We start from the raw sequence: 24,960 nt of genomic DNA on the forward strand, positions 1-24,960 counted from the left end.
GGCTCTGCTTTATCCCTTATTCGTACCAGATCCTTCTCATTTAGGGTCAAGGCTTTCTGCTTTGAACTCTTCCAACCGCAAGGGCTGCTCTGCTGACACATGCCTCCTCCCACTTTTTCTTCTTTTTATGGCAAGGTCTCACCAGCAAGATTAAAAGAAACAGTTGTGGTGGAACAAGGGGCAGGGGCAAACCAACCACAACAAAAGCTTGCGCCGTGCCAAAGCCAAGAAACGGAGCATGGGAGCATAGCTTCCACTCCAGCTCTGGCAAGTTAACGGCGACATTGGCTTTTAAGTTTCTCTTGGAACTCGTAAAGGCAGGGTGTGAAATGTCTGCTGATACAGCTTTTTCTCCCTTTCTCACTCCTCCCCCTTCATGTGTTTTCCTCCTCGTAAGAGCAGCTTCCAACATGACGACTCCACGTTCCCCAGTGAAAAAGGTGTTTTCCCACCAAGCTGTTGGAAAACAGCCACATGGGTTCATTTTGAAACTTACAAGGCCCTTGATGCTTCTCAACGCCTGAACATCCCTCCTGGAGCACCTCATGACCCAACACCTTTCACTTTTCCCCATAAAGCCTTTCTCTTAACCCTTTGGTTCTCGCCTCCATCAGAAACCAAGGAATGTTAAAGGGACCCCTGACAGTTAAGTCCAGTCTCAAATGACTCTAGGGTTATGGCGCTCATCTCACTTTACAGGCTGAGGGCCGAGTTTTTTCGGGTCATATGGCCAGCATGACTAAGCTGCTTCTGGCGCAATGGAACACTAACCCCAGAGCAGTGCACGGAAACACCATTTACCTTCCCACCAGAGTGGTACCTATTTATCTACTTGCACTTTGATGTGCTTTTGAACTGCAAGGTTGGCAGGAGCAGGGACCGAGCAATGGGAGCTCGCTCCATCGTGGGGATTCAAACCACCAACCTTTTGATCAGTAAGCCCAAGGCTCAGTGGTTTAGACCACAGCACCATGTTAATTGCATGCAATTCCTGGCAATCACCTCTTGCTTCACCACCCTGCTCCCTTCCCTTCCCTTTCCTCTTCTTATAGACTTCCCACTCTGGCCAAATTTCAGTTTGTAGGCTTGCTGGGTACAGAAACCTGCCTTCTTTCTCTTCTTTTCTGTTTTGCTTCCTCCGCACATACGTTGGTGGTGTTGTACAATAGTAGAAACTCTGTAACCTTAGAAACAGTCTAACGTCAATGTGCCGCTGAATGAACAACAGCAAAGTGGTTTGCAGGCTCACAATCACTCCAGAGTGGATTGAACAAAGGCTCTGACCTCTCCCAAATGGTCTTTTGCAGGTTAGCCTACCAAAGAAATGACGACGACGAGGAAGAGGCTGCCAGAGAACGCCGCAGGCGGGCCCGGCAAGAAAGACTGCGGCAAAAGGAAGATGATGACTTCACAGGGCAAGTGATAGAGAAGCCTGAAGTCAATGCCCAAAACAAGTAAGACTCTACTCTATGACTCTGTTCTCGGCTTGCCTGACAAATCAGGGCAGAGAAGTGTCAAGTAATGTAATAGCTCCTGCTCAGGAGTGACTTGTCCTGTTTTGCCACCTGAGGCAAAAGGTGAATGTGCCGCCTTCTGTTGCTGTGCCCCTGAGGCGGCTTCTTCACTCGGCCTAATAGGTGGGCCAGCTCTGTTTCTGCTGTTTAACCCAATGTTCTATATCAGGCACCCCCAAACTCAGCCCTCCAGATGTTTTGGGACTACAACTCCCATCATCCCTAGCTAACAGGACCAGTGGTCAGGGGTGATGGGAGTTGTAGTCTCAAAACATCTGGAGGGCCGACTTTGGGGAGGCCTGTTCTACATCATCTACTCCCCCAACTGAAAGAAGTGTTTAGTGTAATAGAGGCACCAGTAATCTGGAACACAAAGTGTATTTTTATAAACAAACATTTGATGGAAAGTTTTAACATTGCCAACGCGGAAGAGAAGAGGGCTTCAAATTGAGCAGCCCTGGTAAGCGCAGTCAGCACAAGCATTCAAAGCAAAGATACAGTAAAAATTGCAAACGTTGGGTTCGTGACTAGGAAGCGAACATACGTATGGTTTGCACAACTGCATTTGTAAATAGGCCCTCCACCCAAAAGGAAGCCTGGGTGAAAGGAAGAGGAGGAGGAGGAGGAGCGAGATACTTGCTTACATAACTCACTAAGAGGGAACCAAACTTTGTCAAATTTATCACATCTGGCAAGACTTCCCCTGACTGAAATCAAACAGACACCTACGGTTCTGATATTGAAGAACATAAAAAGAGGCTGCTGGATCAGGCCAGTGGCCCATCTCGTCCAGTGTCCAGCCAGAGACCTGTGGGAAATTCTGCAAGCAGGACCTGAGCTCAAGAGCATTGTTCTGTCCTGCTCTTTCCAAAACCTGGTGTTCAGAAACATTTCTGCCTCTAGCTGTGGGGGCAGAGCATAGCAGGCATGGCCTATAGCAGGCACAGCCAAACTTGGCCCTCCAGATGTCTTGGGACTACAATTCCCATCATCCCTGACCACTGGTCCTGTTAGCTAGGGATGATGGGAGTTGTAGTCCCAAAACATCTGGAGGGCCAAGTTTGGCCATGCCTGGCCGATAGTCATGAATGTCCCTCTCCTCCATGAATTTGCCTAATCCTCTTTCAAAGCCATCTAGTTTTGGTGGCCTCCTGTGGGATATAGAAGTACTTTCTTTTATCTGTCCCGGATCTTTCAACATTCAGCTTCGTGGAATGTCCATGCATTCTAACATTTGTCACCCCTGAAAACATTCTTGTTTCTCCAAATGTTTTTAGAGAATTCATTTGATTCAGTGTCGGTCATTTGCTCTGTACAGTAGTACCTTGGTTCGTGAACGGCTTAGTTGTCAAACAAATCGGCTCCCGAACGCTGCAAACCTGGAAGTGAGTGTCCTGGTTTGCGAACCTTTTTCGGAAGCTGAACGTCCGACGCGGCTTCCGCTTGAGTGCAGGAAGCTCCTGCAGCCAATCGGGAGCCACGCCTTGGTTTTTTAACAGTTTTGGGAGTCGAACGCACTCCCGGAACGGATTCAGTTTGAGAACCAAGGTACCACTGTATTTTATGATTTTTTACTTTGATGATATTTTACTGATTTCATTGTGCTCCTCTGTGAGTTGGTGGCTTATAAATATTATGATAAAGAAAATTAATGTAACAGTTGACGTAAACAAAAACACTTTGTTGTGGCTGAAGTCTTACAGAGTATCGCAAATTTTGTGTCTTATGTAGCATTGAAGAAGAGACCAAAAGTACTATGACAACAGTTACCACTGTTACAAATAGTCAAGGGGATGGGGATGATGATTCCATGTTCCTGGAGAGGCTGGCCAGGAGAGAAGAAAGGCGCCAGAAGCGTCTCCAAGAAGCCATGGAACGCCAGAAGGAGTTTGACCCGACAATTACTGACGAGAGCCTGTCACTCATAAGCAAAAAGGAGATGAACAATGTGGAAGAAAACGAGACCCCAGAGAAAGATGAAAAAGTGGACACCCATAGGAGACGCTATGAGGTAGAGGAAACTGAAACCATCACCAAATCGTACCAGAGGAACAACTTGAGACAGGACGAGGAAGACGAGAAGAAAGATGAGGAAGACAAGGAAGAGCCTCAAGACGAGAAGCCAAAGCAAAGAACCATAGAGGATAATCAGGTAGAAGTAACATTAGAAAAGGAAACAGTAGACAATGCAGAAGAAGCTGTGGTGGTAGAAATAAAACATTTTGAGGTAAACGCAGATGAGGGAAAAGTAGAAAACGGCACCGATGCCCTAGCAGTTGAGGAGGAAACAGGGAGTGGGGAGGTAATAAATATTACCGTAGCCTTAGATCAAAAGACAGAAGAAGAAGATGAAGATAAAACAGAAGCAGAAAAGAAAAAATTAGAGGAGAAAGAAAGGCTTGAGAGAGAAGAAATGGAGAGGGCTAAAGCAGAGGCAGAAAGGAGGGCTGAGGAGGAGAGAGAGAGGCTTGAAGCAGAGAAAAGGGCAGCTGAGGAGAAAGAGAAGTTAGAGGCAGAGGAAAGGGAAAGGGAAAGGATCAAAGCAGAAGAAGAACGGAAAGCTGAGGAAGAGAGGAAGAGGATTGAGGCAGAGGAGAGAAGGGCTGCCCAGGAGAAAGAGAGGCGTGAAGCTGAGGAGAGGGAAAGGGCTAAGGCGGCCGAAGAGAAGAAAGCTGCTGAGGAAAGGGCAAAGGAACAGGCAAAGAGGGAGGCTGAGGAACGGGAGAGGGCGAAGAAGGCAGCGGAAGACAAGGCTAAGCTAGAAGAGGAAAGGTTGAAGGCAAAGCAAAAGGCTGAGGAGACCAAGGTAGATCAGGCCAAAGGGAGGAAGGGAGAAGAGAAGAAAATAGAAGACAAACAGGTAAAAGAGAAGAAAGTGCAAGAGGAAAAAGCCCCTGCAGCTTCCCTGAGAAAACAGGTACAGTAAACATTTTGCACTCAGCCAACTTACTACACTTGTGTTTCGTGGGAAATGTCATGCATTTTACCAAAACAAAAAAAAAAAAAAATGGCTGGATTGCGACTTGCTCACAGTCATCCCTCTGCACTTTGGACCACTAACTCTTGCAAAAAAAGGAAAAATCTTTATTATTATAATTATTTGTTCTTAAACTTATGGCTTCCAACTCTCGCTAACATAGTGCATGGTGGTGCATGTCTGTTTGTTCTCTTCTTGGCTCTCAGATCTTCCAGTGGGATTTTGTGCATGATCTGAAACCCTCACCGTCTCCCTTGCCTTCTCTTTCCGCGGCTGCCAGTCAGCCAGGGGCAATAGCCGGGCGCATATGCAAGGTACAAAGGCACGGCATGGGCGGTCTGTGGACGAGCACCCAGCAAACGTTTGTGGCGGGAGATAAGCACCCTTGAGTATTAGAGCCAAGCACAGACCGAGCTCTGCTGGGCTATGCGCAGACACAGGGCACTCCAGAACGGAGGGAAGAGAGCACGAGCGTGCAAGAGGGATGTGGAAGTCACTGTGCTACCACCCGGAGGGAGTTGTGTTGCACGGCGGCAGCAGCAGTGGCACGGAACCAGGGGGTATGTGAGCACAAGCTTGGTTGACGCCGTGGCAGATGGGGCAGGGTTTGCCATGGAAATTGATCTTTTCGTCTTGCGGAAACATTGCAAAAGGGGGAAGAGAAAGAGGTTAAAGTGGAAGCTAAAAAGGAAAAGCCTCAAGATGACAAACTCCGGCCGGCCTTCAAAAAAGAAGAGGTAACTAACCTGTTGCTTGGAGGGGGAAGGGCGTGTGGGAAGCGGAATGGAGCCCCAGACATTCATAAAATAAGCTCGGAGGAGTGTCACTCAGCAAAAGTCAAAGCCATTTAATGCGCCTTCCAAGTGTAGGAGCACCTTGACTCCAGAGCGCCGTTTCATACTGGGGAAAAGGAAAGGAAGGTCGCAAGAAGATAACGGCCAATAGCAAGCCGTGAGCTGAGTCAAAGCTTTGTGAAACTGGGTGTGTGGTAAAACAGGCACGAGGCTAGTTTAGCCTGCCCCAGCCTTAGCTTGCATCCAGGTGTATGACGAAAATATCGCATTCCCATTTTACCAAAGAACCAGCTTCAGTCAACCTCAGCCCACATCCCTGTACAGAGTGCAGGATGTGGTTATTGGTCCTGTATTTTTAGTAGGTTAAGGGAGCATCTGGTGTTGGGGTTCTGGACTGGCACCGACTAACCTTCCGTTTCTCAATTTCTCCCTCCATTTCCTCATAACTTCTCTTCCTGGAATTGGTAATTTATTCTGTTAATGATGGATAACCCAAGAAACCTTTAGCTCCTTAGTCTGAACTTAACTAATGATTTTCCATTTCATAATATAAAATATGCAGACTCCAGCTTCCTCCCCCATGTTGAAAAAATTCATTTTTTTACAAAATACAGTGCATTGCATTTCTTCTGTAAACACAGGAGCTGGTGCCATTGTGTTTCACTGTATGGTAAGTAAAGAATATTGGGTCCTAGAGCATCATTCCCAAACTCAGAGTCTGGCTCACTTATGCAAGAACCATAATGTAGGTTTCGTTTAAGTGAATCTTTCTATTTCAGTTTCTCATCCCCCCCCCCAGTCTTTAGTCTAGTTTGCATTTATTTTTAAGTCCTCATAATTCTGAATTTATCCCAATAACCAATTTTTTGGTATTTAATTTTGCCTAACATACACATACTTGCAAACAATTTCCCACCAATCTATGCCTCTTTATACAGTTTGCCTGAGCATATGCATTTTTGAACACATTACTTGAGTGAACCACACTGCAAAATTCAGAGAAAGGATTGTTGTGTTTCGGTTTACCTGTGAACTGGGTAGATTTGACTTGAAATGTAAAGTAAATTGACTTTCTCCTCCATCCCTTTTCACTACCCATGGTCCCAGTTCCATGAGGATCAAACTGGCAAGTATCATCTGTTGCCTGATCCATAAAACAAAGGATATACCTGTGTACTTTTAAAGCAAGCTGAGAAAAGGCTATATTTTGGTCAGTTCCTATCCTTAAATGCTAAACGAAGCGCTATGTGTTGTTGGCAATTAAGTGATGAGCTTGACCATTCATCTGTTTCTCAGGAAAAAGCAAAATTGTGAAAACGGGAAGAGATTCCAATTCACAAGGGCAACCATCGTTCTGTATCCAGTTCAGTTTGCATCCTAGACACAGTTTGCTTCTCTAGACTACCTTAAAATTCTGGGTGTGCAGAGCTGGCGTGCAAACGTTGTACTGAAGCAAGCTTTCTCATGACATGATATTTGTGGTATTTCCTGCTTCCAATTTGGCTAGACATGCTGCATGAACCACATTTTATTTTCCTTTTCTTTATTTACAGAGTCTCCACCCCCCTTTTTTTCTTTTTAAAATGCATTTATGTTTACAAGAAGATAAGCTCTTAGTCTAAATTGTGGTCGTAAAAGGCTCACAACTTTCTTTGGAGAATTTTGATCTTGAAATCCAGAGTCAGGATTTGGATTGTCCAAAAGAAGTATTCGAGAAATCCAGATTAAAATACCACACATTATATATTCCTTCTAAGTCAGCTGGTTGCCAGTCAACTGATTAAGGAGCTGCTGGTAAATTATCTACATTTTAACTGAAAATTCAGTAATCACAATTAAATGAGTTTGCAGGATATCAAAAACTTGTCTAGGTGTCCTTGGGGGCAGGAATATTAGAGGAAGTCTGAAACTGAAAGAGCGATGCTATATATACCTTCTCATAAGTAAGTGCCATTGAGTTCATTACTCCTGCAAAGTTTATAAAATTGCAGCCTCAAACTTACAAAAGCTACCATGTGTTACTAGATTTTGGTTGGAGTTCTGCCCTCCATGATGGAATCTCAGTTTCTGGTGGGGATGGGAGCATTTCTGAAGTGGTTCACTCTGTTTCCTAGAAGGTTGATTCATTAATTATTATTTTTATTATTATATATTTTTAGGAGGGCTTTAGAGGATATTGCAGCCTGGTGGTGGTTGGTTTAGTGGCATTAGTGAAGTGCTTCCAGCTTTTGTATTTATATTTTGGCTGGGTCCTTTTTCTCTTAATTGATTTTTAAAAAATGTTATTGTATTTTTTATGTGCATCTTGAATATCAATATTGAGAGAAAGCTGGGGAAATATTCTACCCCCCCCCCCCAAATGATGCAACTGCTGTGATGCAACAGTTGAAACACCTTGTTGTTGTATGTCTGGGTTTCCTTCCGACCCTGAAATTGGAATAAATGTGTAGTAGAGCCATCTTGACATACCTCCCCCCTACAAATATATTTGGCAATCTCCAAAATTCCTTTCTCAAAGACTTTAGCATTTGTGCATGGTGAAGGTTGCTCGGTTGAGTCAAGGGAGAACATTTGCATTTTTGCTCACTGCCATTTCAGGTTTGCTTTGGCTGCTAGTTTAACTGATGTTCTTCCTGAGAATACAATTTCTCTTATGTGTCAGAAGAGAGGTTTTTTGTTTTTTTAATGCTGCACGGTTCCAGTGAGCATCCAGGCATGATGACTCAGTGTGCTGTAGGGTCAGGCTGTCAGCCGTGGACATAAATGATGCTAATCCCAAATGATGCCGTTTGGGGTGGGAAGGACTTTGCAAGGATGTTGCATCTGGCTGAGAATATCACAAGGCCAAGAATTGCACAGTGAAAGAGAAGAACTCCACTTGGCTTGGCTTTGCTATTGGAGCTCAACCTGAGCAGTAGAACCACTTATATGCTTGTGCAAAGCATATGGGAAGGACTGCAGCTCAGGCTACCTGGTTTGCTTGAACAAAGTCTCAGGTTCATTCTCTGGCAACTCCAGGTAGGACAGGGAAGAGAGACCCCTGTCTGAAATCCAGGGAAGGCACTGGCAGTGAGCTAGATAGACCAGTTGTCTTGACTTGATGTAAAACAGCTTTCTGTGTGTGGTGGAGTCATGTCTGCACCTACATGAGTGAGCCTGAAGCCATTAAAACCCATAACCTGCGTATGGCACAGGGAACAGGAGTTAGTGGCTCACCTTGACAGGAGCAGGACATCCAAATTGTGGCATTGAGCACAGGTGGCTAACCCACAGAGCAAGAACCGTCATCTTCCCTTGAGGCCCTTCTTTGTGTGGCTCTTCCACAAGAGGTCTGGAGGATGGCAACACAAGAGCAGGCCTTTTCTGTGGTGGCTCCAATGTTTGTGGAATGCTCTCCCCAGCGAGGTTCACCTGGTGCCTTCATTACATATCTTTAGGTGCCAGGCAAAAACATTCCTCTCCTCCCATCCTATGACCTTTTTAAATGTGTTTATGGGAGGTGGGGTTATTGGTTTGTTTTTATTTTGGTTCATTAGGTATCTTATGTTCTCGTTTTGTATATATTTTTTTCTGGATGCAGGGTGGTATGCAAATTTAATAAATAATAAAATAAAAAGCAGGGACCAGTTATAGTTTCAAGGGGCATGTGATGAAATGCCTCCCCAATTTCCCCATCCTTTTTGCACAGAGCAAAGTTGGGGCTGGCATTATTGATGGGTTGTAGCATCATCATAAAGCCAGTTACAGTGGACTCTCAGGTTGCGAATGTGATCTGTGCGGGATGCACATTCACAACCCGCAGTGGTGTGTCTGCGCATGCGCAAAGCGCAATTTAGCGCTTCTGCGCATGTGCGACCGCCGAAACCCGGAAGTAACCCATTCCGGTACTTCCATGTTTCAGCGGTCCGCAACCCCAAAAAACACAATCCGAAGCGTCTGTAACCCGAGGTGTGACTGTTTAGTGAATTCAGTGCTTCCTCGGAGAATGCTAGGAGGAAAAAAAATGTGGCAAACAGCAGCTGAGGCTGTGGAGTTGGTTATTATTGCTTCCACCAGAAGTATAAAATACATGGTGGTGCTGGTGGAAAAAGTTGAGTCAAGGTGCAGTTTTGTGAAGCCTTTTCTTTGTCCTGACCTGCTCTGGATTTTGCAGGGTTGGGGAGAACTTTCAGCACTGCCTAAATGGACTTGTGCAGGAACAGGATTGTCCATGGCCAATAGTGGGGGGAAGGGGGTTGATCTTCCTTCCAGTTACTCCAGCTTGGTAGACTTGTGATGAATCCCTCTTGCTGAGCTCCCACCATCCCCAGCCAGCATGGCCAATGGCGTGGGATGCTGAGATTTGTAGTTCGGCAGCATCTGGAGGGTCCTGGGTTCCCCGCACCTGTTGTAAGAGCCGCTGCAAAACACGGATCAGGAAACTGTGGCCCTTGAAATGTTGTTGGATTATAGCTCTCATCACCCCTGACCATTGGCTATGGCTGGATGGGGCTGACTGGAGCCCAGCAACATCTGGCAGACCACAAGTTCTCCTGCTGCAAAACATCTGCAGAAGATTAATGGCTCATCATCTGCTTGCTGAAAGCAGGAGAGGGATGCCTCTCCTCTGGGGTGCTAGGATGTAATTGGTTCATTTTCGCAATGTCTCCCTAGCAGATAAAAGACAGCAAGCTGATCAGGGACAAAGCACCCAAAGAAGAGGCTAAGCCCGGTTGGGATCGCAAGAAGGGATTTCCGGACTCGAAGCCACAGAACGGGGAGCGTTTCCAGGAACTCCCTGCCCACAAACTTAAGCATACGGAAAATGCTTTTAGGTAAGAGATACACTCGTAAGGGGGCAGTGTTTATACTCGGGCCCTTTAATGGGTCTTGGCTGCAACAGGATGAACTGTGCTGTAGGAAAGACAGAAGCCATTTTTACACGGGAGCCTTGAAAGGGTTTCTCGCCAACCTGTTAATCTGCAATTTGTATATAAATCCTCTGTTGGCTAGCGTTCCCGTTCTCGTTCCCCATGATTTCTCTGCCCCATTGGCAACAAGTACAACAGTTAGGTCAATAGTGCAGTGAAATGCCCTGAAGTCTAGCCTCCTGCATGGCTTTAGCTGAGTCCTGAAAAGTTTAATCTTGCACAGTTTACTCTGTGAAGCACTGGGCAATTTGCACAGGGCAGCGACGTTGGCGTGGTGCTTCTGCCTGCAGTGTTTATCCTTTAGGAAATTAAAAGGTAAGCGGTGAGTTAGCTATAAGAGCTGGAGTCTGCCAATGTGGTGAAGCGGTTCGAGTGTTAGATTAGGACCAGATAGGCCCATCCAGCTGTGAAGCTCATGGCATAATAATAATAATAATAATAATAATAATAATAATAATAATAATTTATTATTTATACCCCGCCCATCTGGCTGAGCTTCCCCAGCCACTCTGGGCGGCTTCCAACAAAATACTAAAATACAGTAATGCATCAAACATTAAAAGCTTCCCTAAACAGGGCTGCCTTCAGATGTTTTCTAAAAGTCTGTCTCTACCTCTTAGCCTAACCTCAGCCACGGGGTTGTTGTGAGGATAAAATGGGGGGGGGGGAGTATATGTGCTATCTTGGAGGAAAGGTGGGGTGGAAGGTCTGTCTCTCACAATATAAACTGACCTGGACTCTGTATTCATCATCTGAGTCCTTTGTTTGTGTGCCTCCTCCACAAGAGATCTGGAAGGTGGCAAGGGGGACTTTTCTGCAGTGGCTCCCCGTTTGTGCAATACTCGCCCCAGGGAGGTTTACTTGACACCTTCACTGTATATCTTTAGGTGCCAGGTGAAAACATTCCTTTCCGATCAGGCCTTTGGCCGATGAATATTCTACAGCCTTTCAAGTGTGTTTCTGTTCCAACTATTTATTTGTGCTTTTGATCTCGTGTTTTTACCTTGTGAACTGCCCCGAGATCGTCTGATGGAGGGTGGTATATAAATCAAGTGAAATTAAAAGTAAATAAATAAATAAATCAGGTTATAAACAATTAAACGTTGCAGCAAATGCCCCAGATTTGGTGTAGGTTGACATTCACATGATCTGAATGTCGGCAGGGTTTTGCCTTGAGGGGGATTTTGCTGGCTTCATTCTCTGCCCCCCCCCCGGCTAGCAGGAAAGTTCTCTAGAGAAACTTGCCTCGGGACTGGGACATTTCAGACAGCAGGGCGAGAGAGCTCACTTTGACCACGTGAGAAACACAGCTCAAGAGCCAGCGGCAGAACCTCGTTTCTCTTACTCTTACGATCTGCCCAGATTCACCGCACGTTCTCAGATGCAATGAAACGGTTATATATTTTCTCCCCATACCCGACAAACAAATACCCAAGGCAGCTTGCAAAAAATAAATAATTCAGAAACGTAATGAGAACAATTAAAAACATGCATAGACTATATTAAAAGAGAGGGCCAGTGTGGTGTAGTGGTTAAGAGCGGTAGTCACGTAATCTGGGAAACCGGGTTCGCATCTCCGCTCCTCCACATGCAGCTGCTGGGTGACCTTGGGCCAGTCACACTTCTTTGAAGTCTCTCAGCCCCACTCACCTCACAGAGTGTTTGTTGTGGGGGAGGAAGGGAAAGGAGAATGTTAGCCGCTTTGAGACTCCTGAAGGGGAGTGAAAGGCGGGATATCAAATCCAAACTCTTCTACTCTTCTACTCTTCTTCTTCTAAAAGCAGCAAGTCTAAGGAGGGCAGCATAAGTGCAGCAGCAGAGGTAAAACAGGTAAGGATAAAAGGCCCGATAAAGAGGATTTTTGCCTGGTGCCGAAGTGCCATCAAAATAGGTGCTGGATGCGGCTGCCTGCAAAAACCATTCCAAAGTCAAGGCTGCCACCACTGAAAAGGAATTTTCCTCCGTAGCCACATGCTTCAGAGAGCACCAGGGAAAATATCATGCTATGATTCCCTGAAGCTTAAGTGAAGACCAGTCTTCCCATTAAAACAGAACGAGCTGGTAGAATTCTGGATTCTACCAAATAATAATATTAATATTAATATTAATAATAATAGTTGTTGTTGTTGTTGTTGTTGTTTAGTCATTTAGTTGTGTCTGACTCTTCATGACCCCATGGACCAGAGCACGCCAGGCACTCCTGTCTTCCACTGCCTCCCATAGTTTGGTCAGACTCATGCTGGTAGCTTCGAGAACACTGTCCAACCATCTCGTCCTCTGTTGTCCTCTTCTTCTTGTGCCCTCCATCTTTCCCAACATCAGCGTCTTTTCCAGGGAGTCTTCTCTTCTCATGAGGTGGCCAAAGTATTGGAGCCTCAGCTTCAGGATCTGTCCTTCCAGTGAACACTCAGGGCTGATTTCCTTCAGAATGGATAGGTTTGATCTTCTTGCGTCCATGGGACTCTCAAGAGTCTCCCCCAGCACCATAATTCAAAAGCATCAATTCTTCGGCAATCAGCCTTCTTTATGGTCCAGCTCTCACTTCCATACATATATATAAAATAATTAATAATAATAATAGTAATATATTTATTCCCCACACATATGGCTGGGTTTCCCCAGCCACTCTGGGTGGTTCCCAACAGAATGTTTATAATAATAATAAAAAGCAATAAAACATCAAACACTAAAAACTTCCCTAAACAGGGAAGACATCCCTTCAGATGTCTTCCAAAAGTCAGATTGTCGTTTATTTCCTTGACATCTGATGGGAGGGCATTCCACAGGGCGAGCACCACCACCGAGAAGACCCTCTGCCTAGTTCTCTGTAGCTTTACGTCTTGCAGTGAGGGAACCACCAGAAGGCCCTCGGAGCTGGAACTCAGTGTCCGGACTTCAGACTGCAAGCGGCAGAGTTTTATTTACAGTGCTCTATCGTGTAAAAATTGCATAGTATACTTTCATACTGGGGAGAGAGCTAGGCAAGAAACATTCTCCCTGATGTGCTGGTTTATTATATTGAGGGAGTTTTTTAAAAAATGTACAAGAGAATTGAAAGCTACGACACCCCATTCTGCACTCTGAAGTGGTCCAGTTCAGGGTACAGCGGTCTCTGCCATCCATTTTGCATCATTTCTAGATTGAGCCTCATAGTGCCAATCCCAACAAGCTACATAATACTCTTCCTCACTGTCGCTTGCTTCTTTCTCTCCCAGCCGCCCAGGCCTCAAAACCACCCCAGATTCTGAAGAAGCCAAGCCAGTGTCCCACGTGGAGGCTGGCAAGCGGGTGGAGGAGCTGCGCCGTCGCCGAGGCGAAAACGAGAGCGAAGAGTTCGAGAAGATGAAACAGAAACAACAGGAGGCAGCCGTGGAGCTGGAGGAGCTGAAGAAGAAGCGCGAAGAGCGCCGGAAGATTCTGGAAGAGGAGGAGCAGAAGAAGAAGAAGGAGGAGGCAGAAAGAAAAACTCGGGAGGAGGTAATAGCTGCTTGATGTATATTCCAGGCTTCCTCAGCCTTGTTTTTGGCCTACAACGCCCATGATCCCTAGCTAGCAGGACCAGTGGTCAGGGATGCTGGGAATTGTAGTCTCAAAACGTCTGGAGGGCCAAGGTTGATAAAGCCTGATGCATTCAGAACATTGTTGTGGTTGATGGAGGAAACTGCCTCATATGGAGAGATTCCACTAGTGCATCTACATAAGTTTTGTCTATGCTGATTGACAGGGAAAGGGTAGGCACTTTGACCCTCTGTGTGCATGGGTGTCTTTGTAGAGCAGTGGCATTGCACACTATATCCCGAGCATGGTGTGGGATGAATTGCCCAGCTTTCTCCCATAAGAACAGGATCATTGGTTTGGGTAAATATCTCAATTGGACCTAAGAATTGTGCCTAGCTTCTGGTTGTACATCTCTGAATTAGGTTGCTCTGTTCCTTTGGCAAAGATCCTTCTGGTGGTGTTGTGACTCAGACTTACTTTAATGGAAAAATCTGGTTTGGAATAAGCTCTTTAAACGGAGGGTAATTGCCTTTTAAAACTAAGCGTCTAGCTCCTAAAACCCTATGGCTTTAACGAAAGACAGCAGCACATTCCAAAAAATGAGGCAACCAGTGACTAATATTGAAATACACTTTAAGGGAAATACTCCTCTCAAGAGATAATTGCATTGTACGAGGTGCTCTTTCAAAGCTTGCAATATTGTTGGTTCGTTTCATTACTTATTTCACCAAATTTGCACACCGCTCAGTTGTAAGCAACAGCAACAACTTCCTCAAAGCAGCTTACAAAATAATAAAACAATGAAATGAGTTCTTCTCTTCCTAAGTTATACTTGCAATCTATGGATTATCCTGCCTTTTTTACTGTTGTGCCACAGGACGGTCAGGAATTCTGTTCCCTTGCTACAGTTCTAGTTGGGTGTGGGGAAGATACAGAAATTTACCGCAGGGGTAGGAACGGATAGATCCCAATTGTTTGCTTTTAAATTGAAAAACTGCTCTGTGGAGAATCATGGAATCGTAGAGTTGGAAGGGACCCCAAGGGTCATCTAGATGAACCCCCTGCAAGAACAGAGAAAGTGCTTTGTGATGTCACATTCTCCTAACCAATCAGTGCTCTGAACAGCCACTTCAGGCTGGGCCCACAGCCCAGTGGCGTAGCATGGGGGGTGCAGGGGGGGCCAGCCACACCGGGCGCAACATCTGGGGGTTAGGGTTAGGGGGCGCAATCCACTGGTTAGGGGGCACAAATCCATGGGTTAGGGGGCGCAAATTACTTGCCTTGCCCCGGGTGCTGACAACCCACGCTACGCCACTGCCACAGCCTCAGTCCTTGAAAGATGCTTGCCAGACTTAGATAATCCTCTGGTGTGATCTATCGGGGTTTGTCCTTAGGTCTTAATTTTTATTGTGTATGTGTGATTGCAACAATATTAAAGGAAGTGCAGTTTCCACTGTAGCCTGACTCCTGTCTTCATGGATGCCTGTATACACTAGTATAGAAATGCCACCTTTCGTTAAGTTCCCACCAATTTTTCTTCTAATTTCTTCATAACTGTAGCCTTGTTCACTTAACAGTACTAGTTTACATCACTTTTTGGGTGCACAGCCAACTCTTTGCGCCATTTCTTTAATTTTATTATGTTATACAAGCTCACTAAATGAAAGAACCAAAAAACAAAATAAACAAAACAAAAAACCCCAACCAACTTGATAGCAATCACACAACACACTGACAAATGTCCTCCTCTCAGCTCTGGTACATAACATCAGTAGCTGAATCCTACTGTGACCTGATTGGATCATTGCCAAAACAAGATGACACCTGATTGGCTCTCTAAACACTCATGCTCATTGGCTACATTCAAATGAAGGAAAGCGGCTGCATATCATCCCAAGCAAATTGTGCTTCCTTTTTTCTGGTTATTTGGATATAACGTTTGATAGAATACTGATAACTGAACAAACTTCATTGCATTACATTCTTCATTAGATTATCTTTCCATTGATATATAGATTTATGCTGTTCCTCCATTGTATTGCGCCACACTCTAGCGGTGGCTTTGCTGAAGCAGCTGTGTTAACTGCTGTCCTGAATTTGTGTGTGTGTGTGAGAGAGAGACGTAAACATGAAAATGAGCTACAAGCTACTCATTCACTACATATTGTGAGTTTGGTAGGAAGAGAAGAGGCGGCTGAAGGAAGAAATTGAGAGGAGAAGGGCGGAAGCTGCCGAGAAACGCCAGAAGATGCCCGAGGAAGCCCAGAGTGAAGACAAGAAGCCGTTCAAATGTTTCACCCCAAAAGGTTCCTCTCTCAAGGTAAGGCTTCCTTGGGTCCATATGGAGGGTTAATTGCAGGTCAAGGAGGAATTTCAGCTGGCTCCTAGTGTCCGTAATCCAGGTTTGATGAAATGTATCCCCTATTTCACTTGCGAAGTAGGTGTGGAAATAATGCCTTTTCCTCTTCCTTGGTTCTGCTGATAGCATCTAAAAATTCTGATTGCTATACAAAAATTCAAAGCAACAGTACAGGCCTTGCCTATTGGCTCACTCCAGCATGACGGTCAGATCATACTTAAAGCACTTTCAACACATTTAAAGCACATAGCTTCCTTCTGCCACATCCTGGGCAGAAGGAAGTTTTCTCTTCACAGGCCTATATGATTGCCAGCACCTTTAACAAGCTACAGTTCCCGCAATTCTTTGATGGAAGCAAGATGCTTTAAATGTTTGCTGAATGTGCTTTGAAGACAGGTGCACTGACTCCTGAAGGCAGAGGGGTCTTCAGCCCCCTCAAGATCTGCTGGCAGGGTGCCAAGCCCCCTTGATGTTGAGGGGGCCATGCGCTCTCCAAACCCCCTCTTGGGCGCAAGACACCGCCTCTGTTTAAAGGTATGGTTTGGCTGCATCCCACCTCCCTTATTTAGTTTTTGGAGGGAGTGTCCAGGCCACATTCAAATAAACGCTTTTGCTTTATAACTCTGCAAAGTCTTTACTGCTCAAGGTTCTGTCTTGAGCTCGACCCTCCGGGAATAAGGTTCCCAACTTGTGTGTGTGTGTGTGTTTTGGTGCTCTGTGCTTTGTGACCAAAAAGATACGAAGTATTCTCCCACCACCATCAACAGCAGCAGCATGTGGGGCGTTATGTACTAAGCTTGGATCCTAGAACAATAGGCAAGTAGGATCCTAGAATGCAACAACTGATTGGCTTGCAGGAGAAGACCAATCGGGCTCTAGGAGGGAAGCAGAATCAGACAGGACCCATTGTGTAAATATAAAATATAAAGCCAGAGGTTTTTTGCGGAGGGGGATTCATTCACTGTTTTACGAGCTGCAATAAAGAGCATGAAATCACTATGCGACTCCAACTATATTTCATGGATGTAGCAATGAGAAGAAGAAAAGCTTTGCTTGCCGAATTTGCTACCCTGTTGAAGAGTTTGGATTTTATATCCCGCTTTATCACTACCCGAAGGAGTCTCAAAGCGGCCAACGTTCTCCTTTCCCTTCCTCCCCCACTACAAACACTCTGTGAAGTGAGTGGGGCTGAGAGACTTCAAAGAAGTGTGACTAGCCCAAGATCACCCAGCAGCTGCATGTGGAGGAGCGGAGAAGCGAACCCAGTTCCCCAGATTACGAGTCTACCGCTCTTAACCACTACACCACACTGGCTCTCAGGTCAGTTACGGGTCAGTGCCAACTGGACAGCCACTCGTGGCAGCACCACCTACAAGGCCTCATCAGACAATCGTAAGAGATCATAGCTCAGTGGCAAAGCACGTGCTTTTCATGCAGAAGGTCTCAGTCCCTGCTATCTCCAGTTTCTCAAGCTTAGAAGCAGCAGTGGACAGCAGAGTTGGGCTATGCCACTCACCCAACCTTACGCCAGCTGAGTTGCTGCTGCATACTAGGATGGAGAGGGCGAGGTCGGGGCTGTGCAGATGGGCTGGCAGAGCCAAAGCAGCACTCCTGCTGGCATGTTTGCACTGCACCTACTTCATGCCTGCCTCGCCCTTCATCCCAGTACACAGCAGCCACTCGGCCAGAAGGTGGCCAGGGGCGTGATGCTCCATGTCATCTGCTACTGCTTTAGAGGATCTGATAGCAGATGTTCGGTGGGATTCTGTGTGCAAGACCCTGCAGAGCTGTTTTAATTGAAACGGAAAATGCTCATCTAGATGGGCTCTCATAAGTACTGTTTGTAGATTCCGACAAATTTGGAAAGGAGATATTGCCCTTCCCTGACCGGTTCTCTTCATTCTCAGCTTAATCTACATCTGGAGTTGACTTTGGGCTTCCTCAAAAAAATAAAAATAAAAAATAGGAAGCTGCAGAGTAGGTTTTACTGTTACTGTTGTTCTTTTTCATTGCTGATGCTTCCCAGAGGAAGATTCTTATGTGCTGCCTTGTGAATCCTGGCATGTGTGTGTTGCTTACACTCAAAACAGAAATCTGTCTCTGCTGCACAGAACCATTAACAGCAACAAGAGTTTTGCCGCTGATATTAAAAGGACAGTGCATTAAACCCTATAGTTTTAGATTGAACAGGATGTAAAATTCAGACTGAGAGAGAAGGAAACTGGCTGGGTTTGGAATTTGGATTTAGAGAGATCATAACACCTTCTGCTTTTGATGTCTTGTTTTACAGATTGCTGCTTGTTTTTACAGATCTCTCCTGCTTTCTGTCTTGTTTTACAGATCTATTTTGTAATTCTGTTTACCGTATGTGCCTATAACATTTCTAAGTCGTGAGCATGCTGGTGTTGTGCAGTGACATCTGTTTTCTTGTGAATGATCTTGTGCTCAGCTTGATCAACTCCTTCAAATACATTTTCTTTCTCCCATTTTTTATAGGCCAGGGGCAGTCAATGTAGTTCCCTCCAGAGGTTGTCAGACTCCCAACTCCCATCAGCCCCACCCAACATGGTCCATTTTTTTTTTTTTTTTTTGGGGGGGGAGGTCAGGTGTTCTAGTCCAGCAACATCTAGAGGGCACCAGGTTGGTGACCCCAGTGTGCAAGCCTGCAAATTACAAAGCAATTTTTAATTTGTTTGTTTGTTCATCCCATTTATCAGCCAACCATTAAAAAAACTACAAGCAACAATAAACACAATACAAACCACAAAAGGCAAACAGCATAAAACTCCAACAGCAGGTAGAGATGCAAACCAATTTAAAAAGTTATGTAAAAAACGCAGCATCACAATAATCCTGGGCAGATAAAACAGTGTTTCCTTGAAGCCAAAAACTTGGGGTGCTGCAACTAAAAAGGCCCTCTCCTGAGTTACTGATACCCATCATACTTCTTAAAGCAAGAGCCCCGGAGGAAAACCTTAGCAGTTGTGCAGGTTCGTGTGGACAGAAGCCTTACAATCTCTTGACTAAAATTTTTAGTGTGCCCAACATGGGACTCAAACTCACAACCCTGAGATTAAGAGTCTCATGCTCTACCAACTGCGCTATTGCTAAAACATAACCTACTGTACAAAGATAGAGATTCAAACCTGCTGCTCTGTCCATACTTGGCTCTGCTTCCTCCACCTGCATGTGGCCCCCAGAAAGTTCCTCACTAGGAAATGCGGCCCTTGGGGAGGAAAAGGGCTCCCATGCCGTGATTGATCTGTGACCTTCCATGTGCTGCTGACCTACAACTCCCAGCAGCTTCAGCCAGCATAGCCAATGATTTGCAACAGTGGAAGTTGTCTTTCAGCTTCATCTGGAGATTGATCACAGGTTATTCACCTCTGGAGTAGAGATTTAATCCATTGGCTTCCAGTCCATTTTACTTTTGCATGGATTCACTCACAAGTCTGTTCTGTCTTGTTTCCGCCTTAAGCTATGATTATTATTTTTAAATGCACAAAAACGTGCATTTAGCTGATTATTTTAAATGCATTTTCTCTCAGAAAGTGTTTTCTCTCAAATTGCACATTTAAAACCTTGGTGTGTATGCGTGTTTGTGGCAAAATATGGGACATCCAGAGAGTAAAGGAATCGGATGAATTGCTAAATTCCAGTCTGCAAATTAATCTGGGATGTGCAGTCAGGTCTGTCCATGCTGGAATTATTGAATTCCTCAAGGATCCCTATAAACTGGGTGGTCTGACAGAAAAGCATACTGCCATGTTTATCATTCTCCAAGCAGGTATCTCTTAGTGATCCTCAATTAAAGAAAAACATGAATATATAAGCGCAGAGGAGGGCAAATAATACCAGCCAGACAAGAAGAGCAAAATGGCTGGCCATTTCAGATGTGATCGATTTCCTCACAAGGAAGTTCCCATAGAGATATAGATGTAGATACAAAAAGCACTGAGAGTGTGCAAATTATTGTTACGTTCTGATTGCATATGCAAATGTTTCTCTGCATTCAGCCATGGCTTTCTAGCGCATACATGTGGATTAAAACAAGTAACTATATGTGGTTGCTAGACATGTGGCTTGTATATTTTCCCCACTATGTTGAAATACTATTATCCTTGTTGGAAATACATGATTTTTGAAACAACCCTGAGAAGGGTTGAAAGAGGGAGAGAATTGAGGGATTTGTAGGGGAGCTGTATCCTTCTCTCTGTGTTACGTTGCCATCTTGTGGCGGTGAAAAGCACACTGCGTTTGAGGCCATCTGCAACCCCAAACTTCCAATCTGAGCAACAGTTCAGGTGCTCCAATTCTGCAGTAAGACAAGGGACGTGGGTGGTGCTGTGGGTTAAGCCACAGAGCCTAGGACTTGCTGATAAGAAGGTCGGCAGTTCGAATCCCCATGATGGGGTGAGCTCCTGTTGCTTGGTCCCTGCTCCTGCCAACCTAGCAGTTCGAAAGCACGTCAAAGTGCAAGTAGATAAATAGGTACCACTTTGGCGGGAAGGTAAACGGCGTTTCCGTGCGCTGCTCTGGTTCGCCAGAAGCAGCTTAGACATGCTGGCCACATGACCCGGAAGCTGTACGCCAGTTCCCTCAGCCAACAAAGTGAGACGAGCGCCGCAACCCCAGGGTTGGTCACGACTGGACCTAATGGTCAGGGGTCCCTTGACCTTTATATCCTTCTCTCTGTGTTACATTGCCATCTTGTGGCGGTGAAAAGCACACTGTGTTTGTGGCCATCTGCAACCCCAAACTTCCAATCTGAGCAACAGTTCAGGTGCTCCGATTCTGCAGTCAGACATTATCATGCAAGTGAATTACCCGGCGTGCAATTACTCCTTGCACGCTGGATTATTCGGCACGAAGATCCCAGATATCTCCTTTTAAATGTGCTTGTGGGAGGGAGTTACTGGGTTTGTTTGGGTTTGTTTTACTGCATATTTTAATTGTCCCTTCCAGCTCTGCAAGTATATGATTCTAAGAGACTCCCATGCTTTCAGAACTGCAGAATCCACAGGAGGTCCTAACTAGCCATGAGTTCCTTCCCCTCCATGGTCACCTCATCTTGTTGCGGTGGTGTTGTGTGTTGTGCTACTGTTTTGTTTAGTGCATCTTTGCTGATCGCTCAGCTTCTTCTCTTTTCACCAGGCTCTGTTGCCTTTGTAAACCTTGAATTTTATTTTACTTGACTTTTTTCTTCTTTTCTAGATAGAAGAACGTGCAGAGTTCTTGAACAAATCTGCCCAAAAGAGGTAAAAGACCCTTGCTGTAGCAACAAGAGCATTGTAAAAATTCGGGGCCCAGCAATAGGGAGTAACTTTCCCCCTCATTTATTTAATTTTTTTACATAGTGGAATGAAACCTACCCACACAACTCCAGTCGTCTCCAAGATAGACAGCAGGTTGGAGCAGTACACTAGTGCAATTGAGGTGAGATTACTGCAGCTTCAGGATGTATTGGGTTCTTCTGCTTGCCTGCTGGAAAGGCCCAGAAAATGTACTTGGGGCTTCAGGCCCAGGAAAGAGTAAACTTGGATGAAACACAAAACCATGGTTTGCTTAGTGAAATTGGTTAAACATCTGAACCAAAGTCTGCCTACAAACCTGTGCTTAGTGTCAATAAACCCAAAACAGAAATCTCAGCCTGAAGCTGGTTTGTAAAGAACAGCTTGTACTAACCACAGTTTCATGTAGCATGTGAATCTACAGATTACTGAAAGCCATAGTTAGGGCCAATGCTCAGCCTCAAGAGGCTGCTGCACCAGGAAGATGGGAGGGGACTTCAGAATTTGTGTGCTGAGCGAATGGGAAACAGAGGCAGGCCAGCAGCTCACAACCATGGTTTGCCTATTGTTTGTTTGGAAGAGCAAACCACGGTGTGGGTTCTTAACTATGGTTAGCACAATCCACGGTTTTATGTTATGTCTGAACTCAGCCACTCCCTCCCAGTCCCTTTTGTTGAAATCTTGGTTATTCTCCAAGTGCTTGAATACTGTAACTTTAAGCTGGAAAGGAAGAACTGAAAGCATCCTTAGAGGGAGAATCTTTGCAGCTGCAGCTTATTTTTGAATTCAAGCAGTGACTGCAAAGGAAGGATCAGAAGCATACTTAGAACATATTCTCAGTTCTCCCTTTGTAGCCTCAGCATGTGAATTAGAATCGCATGGTGTCTGATGATTGGCAGCTGGGCACTCCCACACACATGACCCTATGGCTGGATGCAGTTCCCTCCCTCTGCATCCCCACCTCCAGACACTAAACAAGCAACTGCACAGCTTTCCCTAACATAAATGGTGCAGAAAAACAGAAGTGAGTGTTGTCCACATACTGATGCCACTTTGCCTCAAATCCCTGGATGACCACTCAAGAGTAGATTTAATTTTTCTCTCCCCAGCAGCATTCATAGCAAAGTGCTCCCCTGCCCCCAACATGGCTGTGGTGCTTAGGGAAAACCCCTCCCACTGGTGCACCATAGATCCCTCTGCAAATGGAATTTAATAATAATAATAATAATAATAATAATAATAATAATAATAATAATAATAAATTTATATTCCGCCCTCCCCAGCCGAAGCTGGGCTCAGAGTGGCTAACAACAATAAAAGTAACACAGCATTCTAAAATAATTTCAAATCAAATTGATGGCAACCATTGGGCTAGAGTTCTGTGAGGGTTACCAAAGGAGGGGGTCAGACTGTGCCTTGGCCAAAGGCCTGGTGGAACAGCTCTGTCTTGCAGGCCCTGCGGAAAGAAGTCCTGCAGGGCCCTAGTCTCTTGTGACAGAGCGTTCCACCAGAGGGGCCACAGCCGAAAAAGCCCTGGCTCTGGTTAAGGCCAGCGTAACCTCCCTGTGGCCCGGGGCCTCCAAGATGTTTTTGTTTGAAGACCGTAAGGTCCTCCGTGGGACATACCAGGAAAAATCATAGCTACTCACTATGCAATGGAAGGAACATCTGTTTTGGCCTGGAGACTGACTGGCTTCTTCCTGCAGGGCACCAAAGCTGCAAAGGCCGCCAAGCCAGCAGCCTCTGACCTCCCTGTTCCTGCCGAGGGAGTCCGAAACATCAAAAGCATGTGGGAAAAAGGCAACGTGTTCTCGTCACCTTCTGGCACGGGGACACCCAATAAGGTAAGTGTTCCCCCCTTTGAAGTCATGCACACGTTTAAGCTCCTCTGCTCTGATTCCAGATAGCGGTCAAGGCAAGGGAGGAAAAGATGGTTAGGACCACTTTTTGCAGGGCTTGGGGCAGTGGAAACCTTCGCTGGTCCATGTCTATTAGGCATTGCTGATGGATGGAGAATCCCAAGTGGGAAGAGGGGTGTTGCATTGAGGTCCTGCTTGCAGGATTCCCAGGGGCACCTGGCTGCCGACCACTGTGAGAACCGGGTGCAATACGATAATCTTTAATGTCATTGTCCCATACAGAACAACGAAAATGAAAAATCTACACAAAACATTCAAAACCCAACAAGCCTGCTATCCCAGCTATCCCAACCTGGTTAGCCCCCTAAAAACTCTGATACCCCATTTTTAATACAATATACTCCTTACACTGCGTTTAAAACCAAAATCGCATTTGGGTAGTAACTGTTTCTCAGGCGGCTAGTCCTACTCTTTATAACCCTGTACCTTCTTCCAGAAGGCAGAAGCTGAAAGAGATCATTTCTGGGGTGCGCACTATCCTGCACTATCTCTGCAGCTTCCTTATGGCACCTAGCAGCATAGATTTGATCCAAGGTGGGAAGAGTGAACCCAATTATTCTCTCCGCAGTCTTTACAACCCTGGACGGCATTGTTTTTCCCCTGACCGTGCAGCTCCCAAACCACACACAAACAGACCATAAGTTAATACACTCTCAGCAGTACAATGGTAAAGTGCCATCAACAGGTCATTTGAGAGATTGTTTTCCGGAGGACTAGATGGGCCACTGGCCTAATTCAGCAGGACTCTCCTTATGATCTTAACCTTGCACTCTGCATCTAAAAGGCAATGGGGGCTCTCCATTGCACAGCCCCCTAGACTACAGCATCTGCTCTACGTTTTGAGGACACATCACCCAAAGCCCACCACTTCCGTGAAGTTGCAAAACACAGGCTTGAGATACGATTTATTATATTTCTACGCTGCTCTTCACTGGAAGGAGTCCCAAAGTGGCTAACAAACAAGAAGTAACATCACAGAACATCACAAACGCAGCATAAATCATGCAGAATAATTAACGAATCATCAGTAGAACAATTGCAATCTATAAAAAGACCTTAACAAGGCTGCAACTAAGAAATGAGCTAAACATTGCAATAAAGCAAACGTCATGTTACTAGCAAATCAGCACAGCGTTCGTAAAACAACATAGCACCAGCTAAAAAATAAGCTAAGCATCACAATAAAAGCAAAAGTCGTATTATGTGATTAACAAATCAGTGCAGCATTCTAAATATATAGAAAATATATAAATAATATAATAATAATAATAATAATAATAATAATAATAATAATAATAATATAATTTATTTATACCCCACCATCTGGCTGGTTTCCCCAGCCACTCTGGGAAACTTCCAACAAAATTTTAAAATACAATAGTATGTCAAACATAAAAGCTTCCCTAAACAGGGCTGCCTTCAGATGTCTTCTAAAAGTCTGGTAGTTGTTTTAACAAAATATTAACAAAATAGCAGCAAACCAACAACAACTAAGCACTGTTCAGTTCATACACAAACTCTCCACACTCCCATGCCTCATAATCTTTCACTCTGTTCAGCTCATTAGAATAAGCATACACTTTATCCCCATGGCAGCAACTCCCCTGTGAAGTAAAACCAAACGCCCCTGATGGCAAGCAGACACTCTCTCAGCTCGCTGTTCTTCCTCTGGAAACTGCTCCCTTATGGAGGCTCCTA

At 45.2% G+C, this 24,960-nt stretch overlaps 1 protein-coding gene across 1 annotated transcript in view; it reads left to right on the forward strand.

The window, feature by feature from the left end:
• The window catches only part of CALD1 (caldesmon 1), a 196,279-nt gene that overhangs the window by 166,446 nt on the left and 4,873 nt on the right, over window positions 1–24,960 (forward strand). Inside the window, exons 4-12 of the mRNA XM_082241240.1 lie at window positions 1,308–1,454; window positions 3,246–4,431; window positions 5,145–5,228; window positions 9,939–10,099; window positions 13,411–13,672; window positions 15,873–16,013; window positions 21,267–21,310; window positions 21,410–21,488; window positions 23,050–23,187. Of these exons, the coding sequence (XP_082097366.1) occupies window positions 1,308–1,454; window positions 3,246–4,431; window positions 5,145–5,228; window positions 9,939–10,099; window positions 13,411–13,672; window positions 15,873–16,013; window positions 21,267–21,310; window positions 21,410–21,488; window positions 23,050–23,187 (2,242 nt within the window). The remainder of the gene's footprint in view (window positions 1–1,307; window positions 1,455–3,245; window positions 4,432–5,144; window positions 5,229–9,938; window positions 10,100–13,410; window positions 13,673–15,872; window positions 16,014–21,266; window positions 21,311–21,409; window positions 21,489–23,049; window positions 23,188–24,960) is intronic.

The sequence above is a fragment of the Podarcis vaucheri genome, assembly GCF_965113315.1.
Source record: "Podarcis vaucheri genome assembly, chromosome: 10".
Classification (NCBI taxonomy): Eukaryota; Metazoa; Chordata; class Lepidosauria; order Squamata; family Lacertidae; genus Podarcis; species Podarcis vaucheri.